This window comes from Hypanus sabinus (genome assembly GCF_030144855.1).
Source record: "Hypanus sabinus isolate sHypSab1 chromosome 1 unlocalized genomic scaffold, sHypSab1.hap1 SUPER_1_unloc_14, whole genome shotgun sequence".
Taxonomy (NCBI): domain Eukaryota; kingdom Metazoa; phylum Chordata; class Chondrichthyes; order Myliobatiformes; family Dasyatidae; genus Hypanus; species Hypanus sabinus.
The window spans coordinates 312,924-336,956 of record NW_026778908.1 but is presented as its reverse complement, the minus strand read 5'-3'; the positions used below and the strand labels follow the sequence as shown (position 1 = coordinate 336,956).

Genomic DNA, 24,033 nt, shown 5'->3' with positions numbered 1-24,033 from the left:
TGTGCCGAATATGTCTTTACATTAGAACTACCTCAGCTTACCCATAGCCTCCTATTTTTCTAAGCTCCATGTATCCATCCAGGAGTCTCTTAAAAGACCCTATCATTTCCACCTCCACCACCACTGCCGACAGCCCATTCCACGCACTCACCACTCTCTGCGTAAAAAAACTTAGGCCTGACATCTCCTCTGTACCTACTTCCAAGCACCTTGAAACTATGCCCTATCATGCTAGCCATTTCAGCCCTGGGAAAGAGCCTCTGATTACCCACACGATCAATGCCTCTCATTATCTTGTACACCTCTATCAGGTCACCTCTCATTCTCTGTCACTCCAAAGAGAAAAGGCCGAGTTCACTCCATCTGTTCTCATAAGACAGTCTCCCTAATCCAGGCAATATGCTTATAAATCTCCTCTGCACCCTTTCTATGGTTTTCATGTACTTCCTGTAGTGAGGCGACCAGAACTGAGCACAGCATTCCAAGTGGGGTCTTACCAGGGTCCTATATAGCTGTAACATTACCTCTCAGCTCTTAAACTCAATCTCACAATTCATAAAGGCCAATGCTCTGTATGCCCTGTACGCCACAGAGTCAATCTGCATAGCAAGTTTGAGTGTCCTATGGATTCGGACCCCAAGATCCCTTTGATCTTCCACAGTACCGAGAGTCTTGCCATTAATGCTATATTCTGCCATCATATTTCACCTACCAAAATGAACCATCTCACACTTACCTGGGTTGAACTGCATCTGCCACTCCTCAGCCCAGTTTTGCATCCTATCAATGTCCCGCTGTAACCTCTGACGCCCCTCCACACTATCCACAACACCTCCAATCTTTATGTCATCAGCAAATTTACTAAACCATCCCTCTACATCCTCATCCAGTCCATTTAGGAAAAATCACAAAGTGTAGGGGTCCCAGAACAGATACCTGAGGCACACCACTGGTCACCGGCCTCCATGCAGAATGTAACTCGTCTACAACTGTTACACAAGCGAGGCGGTGGATGAACCCAAGTGCAGAACATGGGCATGGAGGCAGAGTTGGGAGGCATTCTTGACATAGAGAGCGTGGACTCAGTATCCAGGAGCAATGCCAGACTTTGAACTGGCAGTCCTAAGAACCATGAAACAAGGTTACTCACACCAGAGTTGACCAACGAACTGGCAGCTCCTTATTGTGAACACAGGGTTTTTATCCTGCATTTGCTGATGGAAAGCAAATGTGTGTAGTTAGTGGAACCTGGGAATGATTGGAAACTAAATGAGGGGATTGAGGCCCAATTCCTGAGGTAACTTGCAAGGTGGGGGATTGCCAGAAGGGGCCATGACAACAACCTCTCTTGGCCTTCTGTGGGCAAGCCAGTTCTGGATCCACAGAACAACATCCCCATGGATCCCATGCCTCCTTACTTTCTCAATAAGCCTTGCATGGGATACCTTATCAAATGCCTTGCTAATATCCATATACACTACATCTATGACTCTACCCTCATCAATGTCTTTAGTCACATCCTCAAAAAATTCAATCAGGCTTGTAAGGCACCACTTTCCTTTGACAAAGCCATGCTGATTATTCCTAATCAAATTATGCCTCTCCAAATGTTCATAAATCCTACATTTCAGGATCTTCTCCATCAACTCACCAACCACTGAAGTAAGTCTCACTGGTTTATAATTTCCTGGGCTATCCCTACTCCCTATCTCGAATAAGGGTAGAACATCCACAACCTTCCAATCCTCCAGAACCTCCCCGTCCTCATTAATGGTGTTCAGCAATCTCCTTCACTTCCCACAGTAGCCTGGGGTACGTCCTGTCCAGTCCCGGTGACTTATTCAACTTGATGCTTTCCCACACCTCCAGCACATTGTATTCCTTAATATCTACATGCTCAAGCTTTTGAGTCCACTGCAAGTCATCACTACAATGCTCAAGATCCTTTTCTGTATTGAATACTGAAGCAAAGTATTCATTAAGTACCTCTGCCATCTCCTCTGGTTCCATACACTTTTCCACTGTCACACTTGATTAGTCCTGTTCTCCTACATCTTATCCTCTTGCTCTTCACATACTTGTAGAATGCCTTGGGGTTTTCCTTAAACCTGTCCACTAAAGCCTTCGCATGGCCCCTTCTGGCTCTCCTAATTTTGTTCTTAAGATTCTTCCTGCTAGCCTTATAATCTTTAAGATCTCTATCATTACCTAGTTTTTTGAATCTTTCGTAAGCTCTTCTTTTCTTCTTGATTAGATTTACAACAGCCTTTGTACAACACGGTTCCTGTATCCTACCATCCTTTCCCTGTCTGATTGGAATGTATCTACGCAGAACTCCACGCAAATATCCCCTGAACGTTTGCCACATTTCTTCCAGAGAAAACTTGCTTCCAATTTATGCTTCCAAGTTCCTGCCTGATAGCCTCATATTTTCCCTTACTCCAATTAAACATTTCCCTAACTTCTCTGTTCCTATCCCTCTCCAATGCTATGGTAAAGGAGATAGAATTGTGATCACTATCTCCAAAATGCTCTCCCACTGAGAGACCTGACACGTGACCACGTTCATTACCCAATACCAGATCAAGTACAACCTCTCCTCTTGTAGGCTTTGTGTTAAGAAAGCTTCCGGAACACACCTAATAAACTCCACCCCATTTAAACCCCTCACTCTAGGGTGATGCCAATCAATATTTGGGAAATAAACATCTCCCACCAAAACAACCCTGTTATTATTACTCCTTTCCAGAATCTGTCTCCCTTTTTCTGCTCCTTGATGTCCCTGTTACCATTGGGTGGTCTATAAAAAACACCTATTCCTAATGTCCACCCACAGAGACTCTGTAGACAATCACTCCATGACTTTCACTTTTTCTGCTGCCATGACATTATCTCTAATCAACAGTGCCTCGCCCCCACCTATTTTGCCTCCCTCCCTGTCCTTTCTGAAACATCTAAAGTCTGGCAGTTGAAGTAGCCATTCCTGCCCTTGCACCATCCAAGTCTTACTAATGACACATACTTTCATAGACTTCAGTTCTGCATTCAACACAATCATTCCTGAGAAACTGATTGGAAAGCTGAGCCTACTGGGCCTGAACACCTCCCTCTGCAACTGAATCCTAGACTTCCTGACTGGGAGACCTCAGTCAGTCCAGATCAGGAGCAGCATCTCCAACACCATCACACTGAGCCTGGGGACTCAGTCCACTGCTGTTCACTCTGCTGATCCACGACTGTGCTGCAACACACAGCTCGAACCACAGCATCAGTTTCACCGATGACACGACCGTGGTGGGTCTCATCAGCAAGAACAACGAGTCACCTTACAGAGAGGAGGTGGCTAATGGACTGGTGCAGAACCAACAACCTGTCTCTGAATGTGAACAGAAAAAAAGAGATGGTTGTTGACTTCAGGAGGGCACGGAGCGACTACTCCCCACTGAACATCAACGGCTCCTTGGTAGAGATCGTAAAGAGCATCAAATTTCTTGGTGTTCACCTGACGGAGAATCTCACCTGGTCCCTCAACACCAGCTCCGTAGCAAAGAAAGCCCAACAGTGTCTCTACTTTCTGCGAAGGCTGAGGAAAGTCCATCTCCCACCCCCCATCCTCATCACATTCTACAGCGGTTGTATTGAGAGCATCCTGAGCAGCTGCATCACTGCCTGGTTCGGAAATTGCACCACCTCGGATCGCAAGACCCTGCAGCGGATATTGAGGTCAGCCGAGAAGATCATTGGGGTCTCTCTTCCCACCATCATGGACTACACACTACACACTGCATCCGCAAAGGAAACAGCATTATGAAGGACCCCACACACCCCTCATACAATCTCTTCTCCCTCCTGCCGTCTGGGAAAAAGGCACCAAAGCATTTGGGCTCTCACGATCAGATTATGTAACAGTTTCTTCCCCCAAGATACCAGACTCCTCAATAACCAGAGCCTGGACTGACACCTTACTGCCCTATTGTCCTGTTTATTAATCATTGTAATGCCTGGACTGTTTTGTGCACTTTATGCAGTCCTGGGTAGGTCAGTAGTCTAGTGTAGTTGTTTTTTGTGTTGTTTTTTACGTAGTTCAGTCTAGTTTTTGTACTGTGCCATATAAAACCATGGTTCTGAAAAACATTGTCTCATTGTAAATCAGGAGATTTACCAGGATGCTGCCTGGTTTAGAGAGTATGGATTATGATCAGAGATTAAAGGAGCTAGGGCTTTACTCTTTGGAGAGAAGGAGGATGAGAGGAGACATGATAGAGGTGTACTAGATATTAAGAGGAATAGACAGAGTGGACAGCCAGCACCTCTTTCCCAGGGCACCACTGCTCAGTACAAGAGGACATGGCTTTAAGGTAAGGGGAGGGAAGTTCAAGGGTGATATTAGAGGAAAGTTTTTCACTCAGAGAGTGGTTGGTGTGTGGAATGCATGGCCTGTGTCAGTGGTGGAGGCAGATACACTAGTGAAGTTTAAGAGACTACTAGACAGGTATATGGAGGAATTTAAGGTAGGGGGTTAAATTGGAGGCAGGGTTTGAGGGTTGGCACAACATTCTGGGCCGAAGGGCCTGTACTGTGCTGTACTGTTCTATGTTCTATTTTTACTATGTACTGTACCAGCAGTTATGGTAGGAATGACAAATAAAAATGACTTGGCTTGACTTGACTAATGACCACAACATCATAGCTCCAAGTGCTGATCCACACTCTAAGCTCATGCGCTTTAGTCATAATGCTCTTTGCCTTAAAGTAGAAACATCTCAAACCTTCGGTCTGAGTGTGTTCCTTCTCTATCCTCACTTTCGCACAGTTGCCAAGCTTTCTCTACTTGTGAGCCAACCTCCCTTTCCTCCATCACTTCAGTTCATTTCCCAAACCACAGTAATTCTAGTTTAAACTCTCTTCAAAAGCCTTTGCAAACCTCCCCACCAGGATATTGGTCACCCTCAGATTCAAGTGCAACCCATCCCTTTTATAAATGTCACACCTGTCCCAGAAGAGGCCACAATAATCCAGAAATCTGAATCCCTGCCTCCTGCTCCAATCCCACAAACATGCATTTATCCTCCACCTCATTCCATTCCTTTACTCACTGTCGCATGGCACAGGCAGTAATTCTGAGATTACTACCTTTGAGGTCCTGCTTTTCAAATTCCTTCCTAAATCCCTATAGTCTGTTTTCAGGACCTCCTCTCTTTTCCTACCTATGTCGTTCATACCAATATATACCACAACCTCTGGCTGTTCTCCTTCTGACTTCAAGATATTGTGGGTGCGATCAGAAACATCCCAGACCTTGGCACCTGGTAGGCAAACTACTATCCACCTTTGTTTCCTGTGTCCCGAAAATCGCCTGTTCGACCCCCTAACTATAGAGGGGGACTATTGTCTAGTACCATTAACATCAACCATTATGAAATGCTTGGAGTGGCTGGTCATGGAACATATTCAAGCCTTGTTTCCGGCCACATTGGACCCTTTCCAGTTTGCCTGTCACTTGAATTGATCCTCTGATGATCAGTGACCTCTGCCCTCCACTCTGTGCTGCCCCAATTGGAAGATGGGGTCGCATATGTCAGGCTGCTGTTATAAACTTCAGTTTGGCATTTAACACCATCGTACCTCAGGAAATAGTGGGGAAACTATTTTCACTGGGTCTTAATCCCTTCCTCTGTAACTGGATCCTAGACTTCTTAACAGAAAGGCCACAGTCAGTCCGTGTTGGCAGTAATGTCTCCAGTCCCATTACTCTGAGTACGGGTACTCTCCAGGGCTGTGTGCCCAGACCACTGGAATTCACACTCCTGACCCGTGACTCAAACCGTGTCAACTAGTTTGCAGATGACACAACATTGGTTGGCATCATCAACAGCAATGATGAGTCGGAGTACAGAGAGGCTTCTGAACTCCCTGTCGTATCGCATTCAATGTGCCACCGGCAAATCTGTCTATGCCTTATAATATTTAATTTATGAAATTTACTTTGTTTATTTACGCTTAATTCATCTGTAGGTTTTATCCTTTAAGTTATTGTGCATGTATGTTATGTGTCCTACTGTGCTTTACACCTTGGTCCAGAGAAACGTTTTATCGTTTGACGGTATATATGTATATAATTAAATGAAAATACACTAGACTTGATGGGGCGGGGAGCGGTGAGAGTGTCCGGGTGTGTGGGGTGTGTGGGGTTTTTGACAATGCTGGCTGCTTTACTCAGGCAGCAGGAAGTGTAGGCAGAGGCCATGGAGGGGAGGCTTGTTTCTGTGATGTGAAGTTTCTTGCAGTCACAGGCAGAGCAGTTACTGTACCAAGCCGTGATGCATCCGGTCAACATGCTTTCTATGATTCAAATAGAAAAGGAAGTTCATGCTGAAACTCAACCCAAAACTATGAAGGTTAAAATTATTGCTTGTCCCTGTGGACGTGTAACCAGTGGTTTGATGTATGAGTGTGCTGGAGGGTGTGCAGTTATCCACTGAAGACAGTTGAGTCTTGTGTCTAGTTCTTTGCATTTTTCCAATCCTCCACTCTCATCACTAGAGACTCTCAGAATCATTCTCTAATCAACCCGCAGAACAGAACTCCCTCAATCTGGAATAGTTTCAGTTTATCTCTACCACATACACCGACCTTTCCCCAAAATGTGACGACCAGACTAAACACTAGACCAGGGGTTCCCAACCTGGGGTCTTGCTTAATGGTAGGGGTCCATGGCATAAAAAAGGTTTGGAACACCTGTACTAGGCTTTTCATAATGTTTCATTGCAACCATAAGTCCAGAAGAGATAGAAGCAGAAATAGACTATTTGGCCTACCGAGTCTGCTCCGCCATTTAATCATGTCTGATTTATTATCTCTTTCAACCCCATTCTCCTGCCTTCTTCCCATAATCATTGATGCCCTGACTAATCAAGAAACTATCAACCTCTGCTTTAAATACATTCTATGATCTGGACCCGATATCCGCTGGGGCAATGAATTGCTCAGATTAACCACCCTCTGGTTCGACTGATCTCATGATTCTGCCTCTATTCAAAACATATCTCTAACCACTTATTTGCCCTGACTTGCCCCCTGTGATGAACTAAACACATTTTCCCCGAGTCTTTCTCCTTTCTGGTACGGCTTGCAGAATTGCATCCTCTTTTCTTTCTTCCTCCTTGCATTTAGCACTTCTCTTTTCTCAGTGAAAACCTACGCCTGTCCCTTCTCTGCTACCTCCCCGTCCTATATTTATCTCCTTGAATTCTCCCATGATACCCCTCTCGATCCATCCCTTCTCCAAGTTCACTTCATCTGTCAGCTTGGAAACTGTCAAAATTTCCAGTCATTACTATACCTGTATATCCATAAAGGGAATGCACTTCAAAAGTGCAAAGCTGAAATAATTTTATTATCAAAGTATATATGTGTCACCATACACAACCCTGAGAATGAATTTCTTGCGGGCATACACAGTCAATCCAAGAAGCACAATAGAATCCATGAAAGACCACACCCAAAAGGACGGACAATCAACTAGTGTGAAAAGAGAACAAACTGTGCAATCAGTCCAGTCTGTTTACAATTCCATATCTCCTTAGGATATTGGAGATATTGGCCCATCGAGTATAAATCTGACAGTTTATGGGGTGATCCCAACACCCACAATCTATTTGTAAATTCCCGTCAGTTCCTCTCAGACTGTACTGAATAGCTGTTCAGTGGGAACGGTTTAAAATGGCCAATTAACCTATCTGGGCTGCACCTTCAATCCTGCCGTGGTCTCACATCACTTGCCTTTTCAAAACTATCAGCTGGATTCCCCTCATCATCCCTATTTATTGATCAAGAGACTGAAATTTGGATGAGACAACCGGTCCAGAGGGGGTCGGGTTGCAGAGACAGGGAGGGGTGTGTGGTCCAGAGTGGGGTTACAGAGAGAGGGAGGGGTGTGTGGTCCAGAGTGGGGTTACAGAGAGAGGGAGGGCTCTGTCTGAGAGTCCTATCCCACAGTGCAGCAGTCCCTAGGCTAAGCAAAAATAATGTCACTGCTGGATTGAATGGGTTAATCATTTGTAAATACTTCCTCATTTTGTTTCCCTTTCCTGATTAAAAGTGTTCTCTTCAACAATTCTATCCACACAGTGCAGCTTCGGCAGGAGAGGGCAGTGACCCCTGAAGTGTCTGTCTGATTAACTCTGGAGACGAGCAGTGGACTGATCCTGGGTATGTAATTCCATGCTTGTAGCTAACTCTGGCAAGAACTGGTGATGTGAGACGTTGTACAGAATCTGATCATTGATGCAATGTTTGGGGTTCTACGTCGTGTTTAATGGTGGTGGGATGCTGTACAGAGTCCGATCATTGATGCAATGTTTGGGGTTCTACGTCCTGTTTAATGGTGGTGGGATGCTGTACAGAGTCTGATCATTGATGCAATGTTTGGGGTTCTACGTCCTGTTTAATGGTGGTGGGATGCTGTACAGAGTCTGATCATTGATGCAATGTTTGGGGTTCTACGTCGTGTTTAATGGCGGTGGGATGCTGTACAGACTCTGATCATTGGTGGACTTGGTTGTGGTTCTCAGTTCCCGGCTTTATCCAGGACAGCAATGGGCTCTCCAGCCCTCCACACTCCTGCTGTCTCAAAATTACATTCTAGTGATCAACCATCTCTGTGCCTCTGCTAGCATTCTATTCCTATCAGATCACTCATTGTCCTCCTTCACTCTAGGGAGAGAGAGAGGGTGGGAGAGAGGGAGGGAGAGAGAGGAAGAGAGAGAGGGAGGGAGAGAGAAGGACAGAGAGGGAGAGAGGGAGAGGGATGGAGAGAGGGGGAGAGAGAGAGTGAGAGAACAGGCTGATGCACCATCAATAACTCACACTGAGACGTAAGGCGAGATATCGGCTTTTATTGACTGGAAGAAGGAACCAGGAGTGAGTGTCTATCATACAATGTCCTGGAGACTGAGGCCGAGCGTCAGGCCTCAGATCTCCTTTATACAGGGGCCTGTGGGAGGAGCCACAGGAGCAGTCAGCAGGGGGCGTGTCCAGACAGGCACATAGTTCACCACATTCACCCCCCCTTTGTTTGAAAGAGTCCCCATGTGGCGAAGTTTCTTACAAGTCAAGTCTATCAGGTGGTCGAATCTGTCGCTGCGATCTACGTAGCACCGGCTGTGATCGCATGGATGCCGACGACATTGGTGATTGCACAGGGGACGGAGGTTGCGCTTGTTCCTGCCCACTAGGCGCCGGTGATCCCTCACGCATGTGCGAGGCGCCTGGTATAAATGCGTTCGAAACGCCCGGTATACAAGTGTCGTGAGGAGTCTGTGTAGGGCCTGGTGAGTACGGTGTCACCTCTGGTGCAGGGTTCATAGTTACCGGAGAGCCTTCAGGGTAGTGGTTTGCTGTACCCATGGGTGCCAGGTCGCGGATGGAGACCGTGTCCTCCCGCCCATCGGGTAAGACCACGTAAGCATACTGGGGGTTCGCATGTAGAAGGCAAACCCTCTCTACCAGCGGGGAGTATTTATTGCTCCTCACATGTTTCCGGAGCAGCACTGGCCCCGGGGACGTCAGCCAAACTGGTAGGGTGGTCCCAGTGACAGACTTCCTGGGAAAAGAGAATAGGCGTTCGTGAGGGGTGGCATTGGTGGACATACATAACAGAGAGCGGATAGAGTGCAGTGCCTCAGGGAGGACCTCCTGCCATCGAGAGACCGGCAACCCTTTTGACTTAAGGGCTAAAAGTGTGGCCTTCCACACTGTGGCATTCTCCCGTTCCACCTGGCCATTACCCCGGGGATTATAACTCGTGGTCCGACTGGTAGCAATGCCCCTAGCTAGCAAGTACTGGCGCAGCTCCTCACTCATAAAGGAGGACCCTCTATCGCTGTGGATATAGCAGGGATACCCGAACAGAGTGAAGAGCTGGCGCAGGGCTTTTATGACGGACGTGGTAGTGGTGTCGGGGCAGGGGATGGCAAAGGGGAACCGTGAGTACTCGTCGATAACACTGAGAAAATAGACATTGCAGTCAGTGGAGGGAAGGGGGCCCTTAAAGTCAACACTCAGTCGTTCAAAAGGGCGGGTGGCCTTGACAAGTTGTGCCGTGTCAGGACGGTAGAAGTGCGGTTTGCACTCAGCGCAAATTTGGCAGTCCCTGGTCATCGTCCTGATGTCCTCCAGGGAGTATGGCAGGTTCCGAGCTTTCACAAAATGGTAAAATCGGGTGACCCCCGGATGGCAAAGTTGTGCATGAAGGGTGTTCAGCTGGTCGAGCTGTGTGCTAGCACATGTTCCCTGGGATAGGGCATCAGGGGGCTCATTGAGTCTGCCAGGCCGGTACAGGATATCATAGGTGTAGGTGGAGAGTTCTATTCTCCACCGCAAAATCTTATCATTCTTGATTTTGCCCCGCTGTTGGTTGCTGAACATGAATGCAACCGAGCACTGGTCGGTCAGCAAGGTGAACCTTTTGCCAGCAAGATAGTGCCTCCAGTGCCTAACAGCCTCCACTATGGCCTGGGCTTCTTTCTCCACCGCGGAGTGCCGAATTTCGGAGCCTTGGAGGGTGCGAGAAAAGAATGCTACTGGTCTGCCTTCCTGATTGAGGGTAGCAGCCAGAGCAAAATCGGAGGCATCACAATCCACTTGGAAGGGAGCGGTCTCGTCCACGGCATGCATCGTAGCTTTGGCAATGTCCGCTTTAATGCAGCTGAAGGCCGCGCGGGCCTCAGCAGAGAGGGGAAACGAGGTAGACTTGACCAGGGGGCGTGCCTTGTCTGCGTATTGGGGGACCCATTGAGCGTAATAGGAAAAAAAACCCAGGCACCGTCTGAGGGCCTTGAGAGTGGTGGGAAGAGGGAGCTCTAACAGGGGGCGCATACGTTCGGGATCAGGGCCAATAACCCCGTTTTCCACGACATACCCAAGTATAGCAAGGCGAGTGGTACCAAAAACACACTTGTCCCTGTTATAAGTAAGGTTCAGAGCTGCGGCCACTTGGAGAAACCGTTGGAGGTTGGCGTCGTGATCTGGCCTGTCGTGACCACAGATGGTGATGTTATCCAGATAGGGAAATGTGGCCTGCAGTTGGTACTGGTCCACCATCCGGTCCATTTCCCTCTGGAAGACAGAGGCACCATTCGTGACACCGAAAGGGACCCGCAGGAAGTGATAGAGCCTGCCGCCCGCCTCGAAGGCGGTGTAGGGGCAGTCCTCTGGGCGGATGGGGAGCTGATGGTAAGCGGATTTCAGATCTATTGTCAAGTACACCTTGTACTGAGCAATCTGGTTGACCATATCCGCGATGTGGGGTAGGGGGTATGCGTCAAGCTGCGTAAACTTATTGATGGTTTGACTATAGTCCACCACCATCCTATTTTTCTGCCTGGTCCGAACAACAACCACCCGGGCCCTCCAAGGGCTTGAGCTTGGCTCAATGATCCCCTCCCTGAGCAGCCGCTGCACCTCCGACTGAATGAAGGCCCTGTCCCCCGCGCTGTACCTCCTGCTTTTAGTTGCCACAGGCTTACAGTCAGGGGTCAGGTTGGCGAACAGCGGTGGGGGAGGGACCTTGAGAGTGGAGAGGCTGCAAGTGGTGTCGGTAGCGCAGCTGTCGGCCTGGTTCTGGATGGGACGTGTGTGTCCGTGTGTGTGTGGTCAGTAGCGGGGTATGTGAAGAAGTCCCACCAAACTGAGGATTCCTGACAGTGAGTGGTGGGAGGGGCCCGTCGTATACCATAGTCACACTTTCGAGGTGGCTCTGGAAGTCCAGCCCCAATAGCACAGGTGCGCACAGATTAGGCATGACCAGTAGCGCAAAGTTCCGATATTCTGTGCCTTGCACCACCAATGTCACTACACAACCCACCCGGATGTCTGTGGACTGCGACCCAGAAGCCAAATGGAACCTCCGACTGACCGGCTGTGTTGCGAGTCCGCAGCGTTGCACTGTGTCCGGGTCAATAAAACTCTCAGTGCTGCCCGTGTCAAGCAGGCATCCAGTCCTGTGCCCCTCCACCCGGATGTCCATCATGGACCTTGCGAGCGGGTGTGGGGCGCTTTGGTCGAGGGTTACAGTGGCCAGAGTTGAGCCGTCGGGGTACCAGGTAAGCATCGGAGGGTCGGGGGCGGGGTGTGCTGATGCCGACACAGATGGCCGCTCACATCCGGGGTACCCGGTAAGCATCGGAGGGTCGGGGGCGGGGCGTGCTGACGCCGACAAAGATGGCCGCCCACATCCGGGCATGCAAGATGGCGGCCCCCACGTTTCACCCGCAGCGCTGCACTCCGCTCGAGGTTGAGACTTACAGACCTTGGCGAAGTGGCCCCGCTTTCCGCAGCTGGAGCAGGTCGCTTCTCGCCCTGGACAGCGTTGTCGAGAGTGTTTTTTATGGCCGCAGAAACAACAAAGCACGGGCTTCTGACGGGCCGCAGCCATGGTCGGGTTCGGGGAGCTCCTGGAATCGCGACTGGCAGCGGCGTTGGCGAATTCGCTCCCGGGAGCCGGCGGGGGCGGGGTCTGAGGCGTCCACGGAACTGGCGGGGAATCGCGCGGCTGGACAGCGTCAGCATTGTGCAGAGCAGCTTCCAAAGTGTCGACCGTCTCGATCGCCGAAAAGATCGGCTTTTCCAGCAGCCGCTGGCGCACGGACACTGACCTCAGTCCCGTCACAAAGGCGTCTCGCACCAGCAGCTCCGCATGCTGTTCTGCCGTGAGCGTCTTGCAGTCGCAAGGTCGGACGAGTGTCTGTGGTGCTCAGAGAAACGCAGCGCACGATTCGCCAGGCTGCTGTTGCCGGGTAGCTAAACGATGTCGTGCGTAGACGGTGTTCACCGGCCGCAGGTACTGTCTTTTGAGGGCGTCCAGTGCCCCATCGTAGGTCGGCAGGTCCCGGATAATGGAGTAAACTTTGGGGGTGACCCTCGAGAGTAGGATTCTGTGCATAACGGCGGGTTCAGTTGCACGAACCTCCTCCAAGTACGATTGGAAGCAGGCAAGCCAGTGTTCAAAAGCGAGAGCTGCATCAGGGTCTTGAGGGTCCAAATCCAACCGGTCCGGACGCAAAACGGTTTCCATGTTTTAAAACTTCCAGTCAATAAAATTGATGCACCATCAATAACTCACACTGAGACGTAAGGCGAGATATCGGCTTTTATTGACTGGAGGAGTGAGTGTCCATCATACTATGACCTGGAGACTGAGGCCGAACGTCAGGCCTCAGATCGCCTTTATACAGGGGTCTGTGGGAGGAGCCACAGGAGCAGTCAGCAGGGGGCGTGTCCCGACAGGCACATAGTTCACCACACAGGCTGTGTGATATTGTCGGATCTGTGGTTCCCCTTCAACACTGAGATCAGCTTGTTTTGTGGATAAGTATTAGTTTGAATTATGTACAGCTACTACTGTAGACCTTTGTTTTTCTTATGTACAGTGTGATAACTGTAACTGCATGCAGTTCTCCGAGTGCAGTCTGACCGGAGGCTTGTAACATTGCAACATATCATCCCAACTCTGATACTGTGCACACTGACCCATGAAGGGAAGTATACTGTCTCCTCTTTCACCGTCCCATCCACCTGTGTTACTACTGTCAGACAACAATGGTCTCAGAGTCTCTGCTTATAAACACAAGCCATTCTGCAGATGCCGGAAAGTTTGAGTGACACATAGAAAATGCTGAAGGAACTGAATGAGTCAGACATTCTGTGAGATTTGCTGAGATTCTCTAGTATTGTTGAAAGTTCTCTGCTTGTCACCGTTCCTTGTGGCCCCACTATTTAGTGTCGGCATTGACTTTCCAAAATCCATCACCTCACACTTGTTCGGGTTAAATTCCATCTGCCATGGCATCACCGAACTTTTCACCTGCACTTTGTCCTGTGGCAACATTTGACACGCTTCCCTGCTAATCACAACATCGTCAATTTACATGTCGTTTGCATACCGACTGACGTCCGGCCTCTGGAGACACAAAGGACGGCAGATGTGGGAATCTGGAGCAACAAACAACCCACAGGAGGAACTCAGTGGGTCAGCAGGTCTGTGGCAGGAAAGGAATCGTAGATGTTTTGGGTTGAGACCCTGAATCCAGACTGAGATTGGGGGGGGTGGTGGGGAGTGGTAATCAAGATCATCAGTACACACATCATACCAGAGGAACACAGCAGGTCAGTCAGCGTCTATAGAGAGGAATACACAGAGAGTGTTTGGGCCGAGACCCTTCATCAGGAGGTAAAAGACTGGGTGCGTTCATCCTATCTCCACCCCTCATGATTTTATGTACCTCGAGAAGACACCCCATATTAGCTTTGGCTCCAATGAATAAATCCCAAAATACACAACCTCTCTGCATAACTCAGTCCCTCGAGTCTGATCAACACCCTCCAAAATCTACCCTGCACTCTCTCCATGTAATGACCTTTGCAATTCAAAAGACCAGTGACTGGGAACAAGAAACATTTTTTTGAGTGATGGAAATGAGGAAATGTCACACTGTCAGAGGGACAGTACTGAGGGAGTGTCACACTGTCAGCGGGACCGTACTGAGGGAGTGTCACACTGTCAGAGGGACAGTACTGAGGGAGTGTCGCACTGTCAGAGGGACAGTACTGAGGGAGTGTCACACTGTCAGAGAGACAGTACTGAGGGAGTATCACACTGTCAGAGGGATAGTACTGAGGGAGTGTCACACTGTCAGAGGGACATTACTGAGGGAGTGTCAGACTGTCAGAGGGAGAGTACTGAGGGAGTGTCTGACTGTCAGAGGGACAGTACTGAGGGAGTGTCACACTGTCAGAGGGACAGTACTGAGGGTGTGTCACACTGTCAGAGTGATGGTAGTGAGGGAGTGACGCACTGTCAGAGTGTCATTAATGAGGGCGTGTCACACTGTCAGGACAGTACTGAGGGAGTGTCACACTGTCAGAGGGACAGTACTGAGGGAGTGTCAGACTGTCAGAGGGACAGTACTGAGGGAGTGTCAGACTGTCAGAGGGAGAGTACAGAGGGACAGTACTGAGGGAGTGTCACACTGTCAGAGGGACAGTACTGAGGGAGTGTCACTGTCAGAGGGACAGTACTGAGGGTGTGTCACACTGTCAGAGTGATGGTAGTGAGGGAGTGACACACTGTCAGAGTGTCATTAATGAGGGCGTGTCACACTGTCAGGACAGAACTGAGGGAGTGTCACACTGTCAGAGGGACAGTACTGAGGGAGTGTCAGACTGTCAGAGGGACACTACTGAGGGAGTGTCACACTGTCAGAGGGACAGTACTGAGGGAGTGTCAGACTGTCAGAGGGAGAGTACTGAGAGAGTGTCTGACTGTCAGAGGGACAGTACTGAGGGAGTGTCTGACTGTCAGAGGGACAGTACTGAGGGAGTGTCACACTGTCAGAGGGACAGTACTGAGGGAGTGTCACACTGTCAGAGTGATGGTAGTGAGGGAGTGACACACTGTCAGAGTGTCATTAATGAGGGCGTGTCACACTGTCAGGACAGAACTGAGGGAGTGTCACACTGTCAGAGGGACAGTACTGAGGGAGTGACACACTGTCAGAGGGACAGTACTGAGGGAGTGTCACACTGTCAGAGGGACAGTACTGAGGGAGTGTCAGACTGTCAGAGGGACAGTACTGAGGGAGTGTCACACTGTCAGAGGGACATTACTGAGGGAGTGTCAGACTGTCAGAGGGAGAGTACTGAGGGAGTGTCTGACTGTCAGAGGGACAGTACTGAGGGAGTGTCACACTGTCAGAGGGACAGTACTGAGGGTGTGTCACACTGTCAGAGTGATGGTAGTGAGGGAGTGACGCACTGTCAGAGTGTCATTAATGAGGGCGTGTCACACTGTCAGGACAGTACTGAGGGAGTGTCACACTGTCAGAGGGACAGTACTGAGGGAGTGTCAGACTGTCAGAGGGACAGTACTGAGGGAGTGTCAGACTGTCAGAGGGAGAGTACAGAGGGACAGTACTGAGGGAGTGTCACACTGTCAGAGGGACAGTACTGAGGGAGTGTCACTGTAGAGGGACAGTACTGAGGGTGTGTCACACTGTCAGAGTGATGGTAGTGAGGGAGTGACACACTGTCAGAGTGTCATTAATGAGGGCGTGCCACACTGTCAGGACAGAACTGAGGGAGTGTCACACTGTCAGAGGGACAGTACTGAGGGAGTGTCAGACTGTCAGAGGGACACTACTGAGGGAGTGTCACACTGTCAGAGGGACAGTACTGAGGGAGTGTCACACTGTCAGAGTGATGGTAGTGAGGGAGTGACGCACTGTCAGAGTGTCATTAATGAGGGCGTGTCACACTGTCAGGACAGAACTGAGGGAGTGTCACACTGTCAGAGGGACAGTACTGAGGGAGTGACACACTGTCAGAGGGACAGTACTGAGGGTGTGTCACACTGTCAGAGTGATGGTAGTGAGGGAGTGACACACTGTCAGAGTGTCATTAATGAGGGCGTGTCACACTGTCAGGACAGAACTGAGGGAGTGTCACACTGTCAGAGGGACGGTGCTGAGGGAGTGTCAGACTGTCAGAGGGACACTACTGAGGGAGTGTCAGACTGTCAGAGGGACAGTACTGAGGGAGTGTCAGACTGTCAGAGGGAGAGTACTGAGGGAGTGTCTGACTGTCAGAGGGACAGTACTGAGGGAGTGTCACTGTCAGAGGGACAGTACTGAGGGAGTGTCAGACTGTCAGAGGGAGAGTACTGAGGGAGTGTCTGACTGTCAGAGGGACAGTACTGAGGGAGTGTCACACTGTCAGAGGGACAGTACTGAGGGTGTGTCACACTGTCAGAGTGATGGTAGTGAGGGAGTGACGCACTGTCAGAGTGTCATTAATGAGGGCGTGTCACACTGTCAGGACAGTACTGAGGGAGTGTCACACTGTCAGAGGGACAGTACTGAGGGAGTGTCAGACTGTCAGAGGGACAGTACTGAGGGCGTGTCAGACTGTCAGAGGGGGAGTACAGAGGGACAGTACTGAGGGAGTGTCACACTGTCAGAGGGACAGTACTGAGGGAGTGTCACACTGTCAGTTAGGCAGTACAATGAGTAGAATACACCAGTGTCAGTTCTGCAATGCTTTCAACGACAAAGATCCTCTCGTGGTTTATAATCATTATTATGTTGCTCCTTTCAGGGAAAACTGTCCCAACCTGTCCAGTCTCTCCTTTTCACTCAAACTCTCTAATCCTGGTGATATCCTTTTGAATCTTTCCTGCATTCTCTTCAGCTTAATGACATCCTTCCTGTAGCTGGGTGACCAGAACAGCACAAAATGCTCCAAGTGCAATCAACCAACACATTGAACAGTTTTAAGATAACGTTCTAACTTTAGTTCTCACTGTCCTGACCAATACGTCCAATGTGTCAGACACCTCCTTCACCACTTTGTGTCAGTTTCCTGTTCCCTTCTGGTTCACTGGGGCCCAGTTCCTCTTTCATGTGTCCTTGCTTTCAAAGGCAGTACAACATTAAGAAGGAATTAATTAAAACTGTGTGGGATTACTAATGGGAACAACATGGAACAGACTGGGAATCTTCTTGTCCCTCACACTGATGTTGGAACCGTGACAGTTTGCATGAGATTTCATTGTAACCACTTTCTTTTTCAGTCTAAGGGCAGAAAACTGACAGAATATGCTGGATCTGAGAACAATCGGAAAGGTGTACTTCCTCCTGCCACTTCTTCAAGGTAAATCAGCAGCAGCTCGGGCAGCAAACCCCTGATTTTCCTCTAGTCTGGCTGGTGTGACACTAACCAGGGTACTCAGGGCTGAGTAGGGGGCTGGGCTGTGTGTCCGACTGGTTAGCTGAAAGAGCCAGAGTCGTACAACACATAAACAGGCCCTTCAGCCCAAATTGTTCCTGCTGACCAAGATTCCCATCTAAATTATTGAGAAACACAAGAGATTCTGCAGATGCTGGAAATCTTGAGCAACACACACAAAATGCTGAAGGAACTCAGCAAGTCAGCAAGCATGTCTGAAGGGGAATAAACATATTGGGCTGAGACCCTTCATCTAGACATTTGGCCCCCTCTGCCCTATATCCTTCTAAGCATCTCCACTCCATGTTCCTCTCCATATGTTGTTGATCTGCCTGCCTCTACAACTTCCTCTGGCACCTTGTTCCTCATAGAGCGGATGTGCAGAGGATGTTTCCTCTAGTGGCAGAGACTCAGACCAGAGGGCATATTCTCTGAACAGAAACATCCCACTAGAACAGAGAAGAGGAGGAAATTCTTCAGCCGGAGTGTGTTGAACCTGTTGAATTAATTGCCACAGACAGCTGTGGTGGCCAATTCATTCGGTGTATTTAAAACAGAGGCTGATGGTTTCCTGATTAGTAAGAACCTCAATTGTTACCGGAGGAAGGCAGGAGAATGGGGTTGAGAAGGATAAGAAGTCAGTCATAAGAGAATCGTGAAGCAACTCGATGGGCTGAATGGCCTAATTCTAATTCTGTATCTTGTACTTTTATGGTCTTATATATTGTTTATTCTATGGGTGAAGAAATTGCTCCTCGAGTCCCTATTCAATCTTTCCCCCATCACTTTAAACCTGTGCCTCTGCGGTCTTGATTTCCCAGCTCTGGGAAAAAGACTGAACTTTTACCCTGTCTCTGTCCGTTATGATTTTATACACCTCAATGTGATCACCCTGTATGATACACTCTGATGAAGAATGTCCCAACCAGTTCAACCTCTCTCTGTAACTCAGTGTCTCATCAGGGTAGTGGAAGCAGCTTTAACAAGATTAACCGGTGGGAATTGGATCATTCGGGGATGGAACGTGTGGGGCAGTGGGGCGAGAGCCCGGCTGATTGGTGAGCAGCTTCACAGAGACATCACTGGCTCCATAAGAATAGTCAGTGACAACTCAACAGTGTTGGTTCAGTCTTGCTGACGGTGGAAATGTGTGAAACCACGGGTGTGATGGTGGAGTTGATGCTGGTGCTTATCAAGATGGTTATTATTTCTAACACCCACCCCCAATATCCTTGGTACGACCCTCCTCCCCAGCTGTCCTCTCTTGGTGCGGTCAAATACCACCCCAGTGTGGTACAGGACACCTCTGCAGGGGTTTGATCACCTTTTCTCATTTCAGCACCGCTTGCTGATGCAACTGGAATGGGGTGGGGATGCAGGTGGGGGCTTTCAGGTGCAATTTGAGGGGCATTATTACAGTTCAGAGATGACATGCCTGGTCTGTAAATAGTTTGGACATACTCGCAGGCTGTGAACTTCACTTCGGAGACACAGGGCAGCACGGCTGAGCCTTCCGACCTGTCCCTACCCCTGCTGTTCCCCCACCCACCAGTGGTGGTGAATGTCCGGGATGACGGTGAGCGGTGGGATCGGGTATCTGGTAGGAAGGCCAAGAGAAAGAACAACCATCTCGAGGCCTCTCCCCCGGAGGAGAGGGGCAGGAGGTGACTCCTGAACCCAACTCGAAGGGCCCTATGGTGTCTGAGATTCAGCAAAGGCCTGGGGAAGCCGGGTACAGAAAGTGGTGCCCGAGTCTGAGGGAGCCTCCGATATGGAGGTCAGCGTGCCACAGCACCCCTGTGGTCTGAAGATACGGAGAGATGTGTCTCTGAGTCTGCAATCCAGGGGAAGGATTTACCTCCGGTTAAGGCCGTATGCTCAGAGTATGTCTCCCCAGAGCTGGAGGAAAGTCCTGTCACACAAGGGCCTCTGGCTGGGTGGCTTCTCTTCAGCATGCAAAGTCCAGGCTGGTGCGCGGCACCATTTTAGAGAGGGCGTGTGAGGTGGCAGAATTGCCTTCGGTTGAGACTGTGTGCCCAGAGCACCCATCCTCTGGGGAGGAGGAAAGCCCTGGAGAACAGGGATCGCCTGTGAGTGGAGAGTCACCGGTGGGGTTACTCTCTCAAACTGTTGCCTCAATCGAGGCCATGCCCTGCTGAGGGAGTCCTGTCCCGGTGAATGAGGGGAACCGGAGTAGCCCTGGATCACCATCCCGTGCAGTTATTCAGAAGGAGGGTGTCTCAATGAGTGAGGAGGGAGGGGACTCTGCTAATGCTGCTGCTCGGGAGGGTGACAAGCGTGTAGAGGTGACATTGTCCCGGACGGATTGTGACCTCTGGTCGAATTCCAGTCGGATCAGTGGGGTGTCTGCTCCGAGATCAGATTATATGGTACTGCGTGGTGGTAGTGAGTGGGGGACCTGTCTCTGGGAGGGATTCTGGATCCTGGGGTGGTGGCCTTTCCTCTGTCACTGAGCATGAAGATAGGGTGGTACCCGTGGTGCGAAGCTCACAGTCCCTTTTCGTGATGCACCCAGGCTGCTCTTGTAAGAGCGACATTTCACTTCCTTGCCTTCAATTGTGATGGAGACATGCCTTGGCAGTCTGTTTATACCCCCCAGCGGCGGGGGAAATCACTGTAAACAGGGGTCCTTCCGCTGTATACTGGGAACACCATCCACCTGTCCATTCTGTGACCAGGAAGAGTCAGTGTACTGTGGCGACCCACTTCCCAGCGCACTCGAACCGGCTCACAAAGCGGCGCGCGCCGGCATTGAGGCCGGTCCCAAAGAGGGCGCCAGGCCTGCTTCATCAGCAAGGGGAAAAGCCCGCGCGCGGGATGGGACTGTGAATACGCGTCGCTACAGCATTCCCGTCCGGGGAGGGCGGAAACGGGTAGGCTGAAAAGCGAGGCCGCGAAGTTTGAATACATCTTTTTTTTTCCTTTTTCTTTTTCAATCTTTTTATTGAGTTTCATATATACATATAGAAAAAACATAACATAATAATGAATAGGTTATGAATACAATAGACTTGAAGTCGCATTAATAATAAGATAACAATATCCTATTAAACATCGACAAAAGAAAATACATTAATCAATCATATATATGATTATATATGAAAAAAAACAAAAATAATCGTCAAAAAAAGAGAAAATTTGAAAATATGTGAAAAATATATATTGAGAAAAAAAACACTAAACTAAACTAACATGGGCAATAATAATAGTTTACAAGTATATGATAGTGTCAAAAAACTCCAGAACTCCATACCTGAACAAGAATAAGCAGAGAGAAGGTCTGGAAAAGGCCAAATTAATTCATATGAAAGTGTCGAATAAACGGTCCCCAAGTTTCTTCAAATTTAATTGATGAGTCAAAAATAGTGCTCTAATTTTTTCCAAGCTCAGATAAGAAATAGTTTGAGAAAACCACTGAAACGTGGTAGGAGGATTTACTTCTTTCCAGTTTTGTAATATAGACCTTCTGGCCATTAATGTTACAAAAGCAATCATTCGTCTGATTGAAGGGGAAAACTGATTACCATCCTCATTTGGTATACCAAAAATTGCAGTAATAAAATGAGGTTGTAGATCGATATTCCAAATTGAGGAAATGGTAGTAAATATGTCCTTCTAATAATTATGTAAAGTGGGACATGACCAAAACATATGGGTCAATGAAGCCACTTCTGAATGACATCTGTCACATTGAGGGTTAATATGAGAATAGAATCGAGCAAGTTTATCTTTAGACATATGAGCTCTATGTACAATTTTAAATTGTATTAAGGCATGTTTAGCACATATAGAAGAGGAATTAACCATTTGTAAATTTTTTTCCCATTTATCTGTTGATATATTATATCGAAGTTCTTTTTCCCATTCTTGATTAATTCTAACTGATATTTCAGGTTGTATCTTCATAATCATATTATAAATAAAAGCTACTAATCCCTTCTGACAAGGATTTAAGGTAAAAATCAAATCTGAAAAATCCATTGAAGTTGAATTGGGAAAAGATGGTAGAACTTTATGTAAAAAATTTCTAATTTGTAGATATCTGAAAAAGTTAGATTTAGGTAATTTAAATTTGTTGGAAAGTTGGTCAAAAGACATCAAAGTACCTTCAAAAAAAAGATCACGAAAACATTTTATACCTTTCCTTTTCCATATGCTAAAAGCTTGATCTGTCAAGGAAGGTTTGAAAAAAAAATTAAGTAAAATAGGGCTATCAAGAACAAAGTTTTTCAAAGTAAAAAACTTACGAAATTGAAATCAAATTCGTAATGTACGTTTGATAACAGGATTAGATATCTGTTTATTGAATTTAACTAAATCAGTAGGAAGAAAAGAACCAAGAACGGAGAATAGAGAATATCCCTTTACCGCATCACATTCCAAATTTACCCACTGTGGGCACAATGGTGAATCCAAATCTAATTTCCAATATATTAGGTTACGAATATTATTCGCCCAATAGTAAAATCTAAAATTAGGTAAAGCTAAACCACCATCTTTTTTAGATTTTTGTAATTGCCTTTTACTTAACCTGGGGTTTTTATTTTGCCACACAAATGAGGAAATTTTTTAATCAATGTTGTCAAAAAAAGATTTAGAAATAAAAATTGGTAAGGCTTGAAATAAATATAAAAATTTCGGTAAAATCATCATTTTAATAGCATTAATCCGACCAACTAATGATAAGTATAAGGGAGACCATCTTGTAGTAAGTTGTTGAATTTGATGAAGCATAGGTAAGAAATTCAGTCTAAATACATCTTTATATTTCTTGGTAATTTTTATACCTAAATAGATAAAGTTATCAGTAACAACTTTAAATGGTATCCTGTCATTCAATAAAGTTTGCGCGTTTAAGGGGAATAATTCGCTCTTATCCAAGTTTAATTTATAACCAGAAAAACTACCAAATTGAGCCAACAAAGATAAAATAGTGGGAATAGATCTGTCAGGATCAGAAATATATAACAGCAAGTCATCAGCATAAAGTGATAACTTGTATAACTTCTCATTACAGGTAATACCAAAAATATTAGGAGATTCACGAATAGCAATGGCTAAAGGTTCTAATGCGATATTAAATAATAAAGGACTTAATGGACAACCTTGTCTCGTACCACGAGATAATTGAAAAAAAGAGGATCTGTAATTATTTGTAAGAACAGAAGCAACAGGTTTATAATATATTAATTTAATCCATGATATGAAATTAGGGCTAAAATTAAAATTTCTCAATACATTAAATAAGTATGTCCATTCAACTCTATCAAAAGCTTTTTCAGCATCTAATGAAATAATAATAATGGGTGATGGAGTATAAATTATATTAATCAATTTTCTGACATTAAAAAAGGAATACCAATTCCTAATGAAACCAGTTTGGTCTTCTGAAATAATCTGTGATAGTACCCTTTCTAATCTAATAGCTAAAATTTTTGTAAGAATCTTAAAATCTACATTTAATAATGATATAGGGCGATAAGATGCACATAAATTAGGATCTTTATCTTTTTTAAGAATTAAAGAGATAGTAGCTTCATAAAAAGATTGAGGTAATCTCTTCTTAGCAAATGCATCATTAAAGATTTCACATAACCAAGGGGAAAGCAAAGAAGAAAAAGTTTTAAAAAATTCTACAATATAACCATCAGGGCCAGGAGCTTTCCCTGAGTTCATTGATGAGATAGCCTCTCCTATTTCGGCCATAGAGATGGGAGCATCGAACAAGCTACGATCTTCATCTGTCAGTTTAGGAATATTCAAATTGTTAAAAAAATTATCCATCATGGAAAAGCCCTTGACGCTACCCACACCAGCGTCCTCGCCTGTACCGCCACCGAGTTCAGCTGTGGAGTGAGACCAAAACCTTGCCACGCCAACAGAACGAACTATCTATCTTTGAGCTTGGAACTGTCTCTTTGTATCCCTGTCCCTGTGTTTAGTGTCCGAGTATGAGTCCTGGCCATATGCCCTGTCCCCAAACATGGGTTCCAGCTCTGTATTCAGTGTCCCTGTGATCCAGTCCAAAGCTCAGTGTTCCGGTCCTCCAGTCCAAGGCTCGGTGTTCCAGTGCTCCAGTCCAAGGCTTGGTGTTCCAGTGCTCCAGTCCAAGGCTCGGTGTTCCAGTGCTCCAGTCCAAGGCTTGGTGTTCCAGTGCTCCAGTCCAAGGCTCGGTGTTCCTGTGCTCCAGTCCATGGCTCCGAGGAGGTTCCAGTCCGTGACCAAGTACTA

The 24,033-nt window shown here is 47.4% G+C and overlaps 2 protein-coding genes across 2 annotated transcripts in view; one reads left to right on the top strand and one right to left on the bottom strand.

Moving 5' to 3' along the window:
• Positions 1-24,033, bottom strand: part of LOC132385387 (high affinity cGMP-specific 3',5'-cyclic phosphodiesterase 9A-like) — a 266,175-nt gene that overhangs the window by 53,734 nt on the left and 188,408 nt on the right. The window lies entirely within an intron of this gene.
• LOC132385386 (myelin-associated glycoprotein-like) overlaps positions 8,161-24,033 on the top strand; it is a 51,386-nt gene continuing 35,513 nt past the window's right edge. Inside the window, exons 1-2 of the mRNA XM_059957428.1 lie at positions 8,161-8,211; positions 17,627-17,706. Coding sequence (XP_059813411.1) covers positions 17,652-17,706 — 55 coding nt within the window. The 5' untranslated portion in view covers positions 8,161-8,211; positions 17,627-17,651. The remainder of the gene's footprint in view (positions 8,212-17,626; positions 17,707-24,033) is intronic.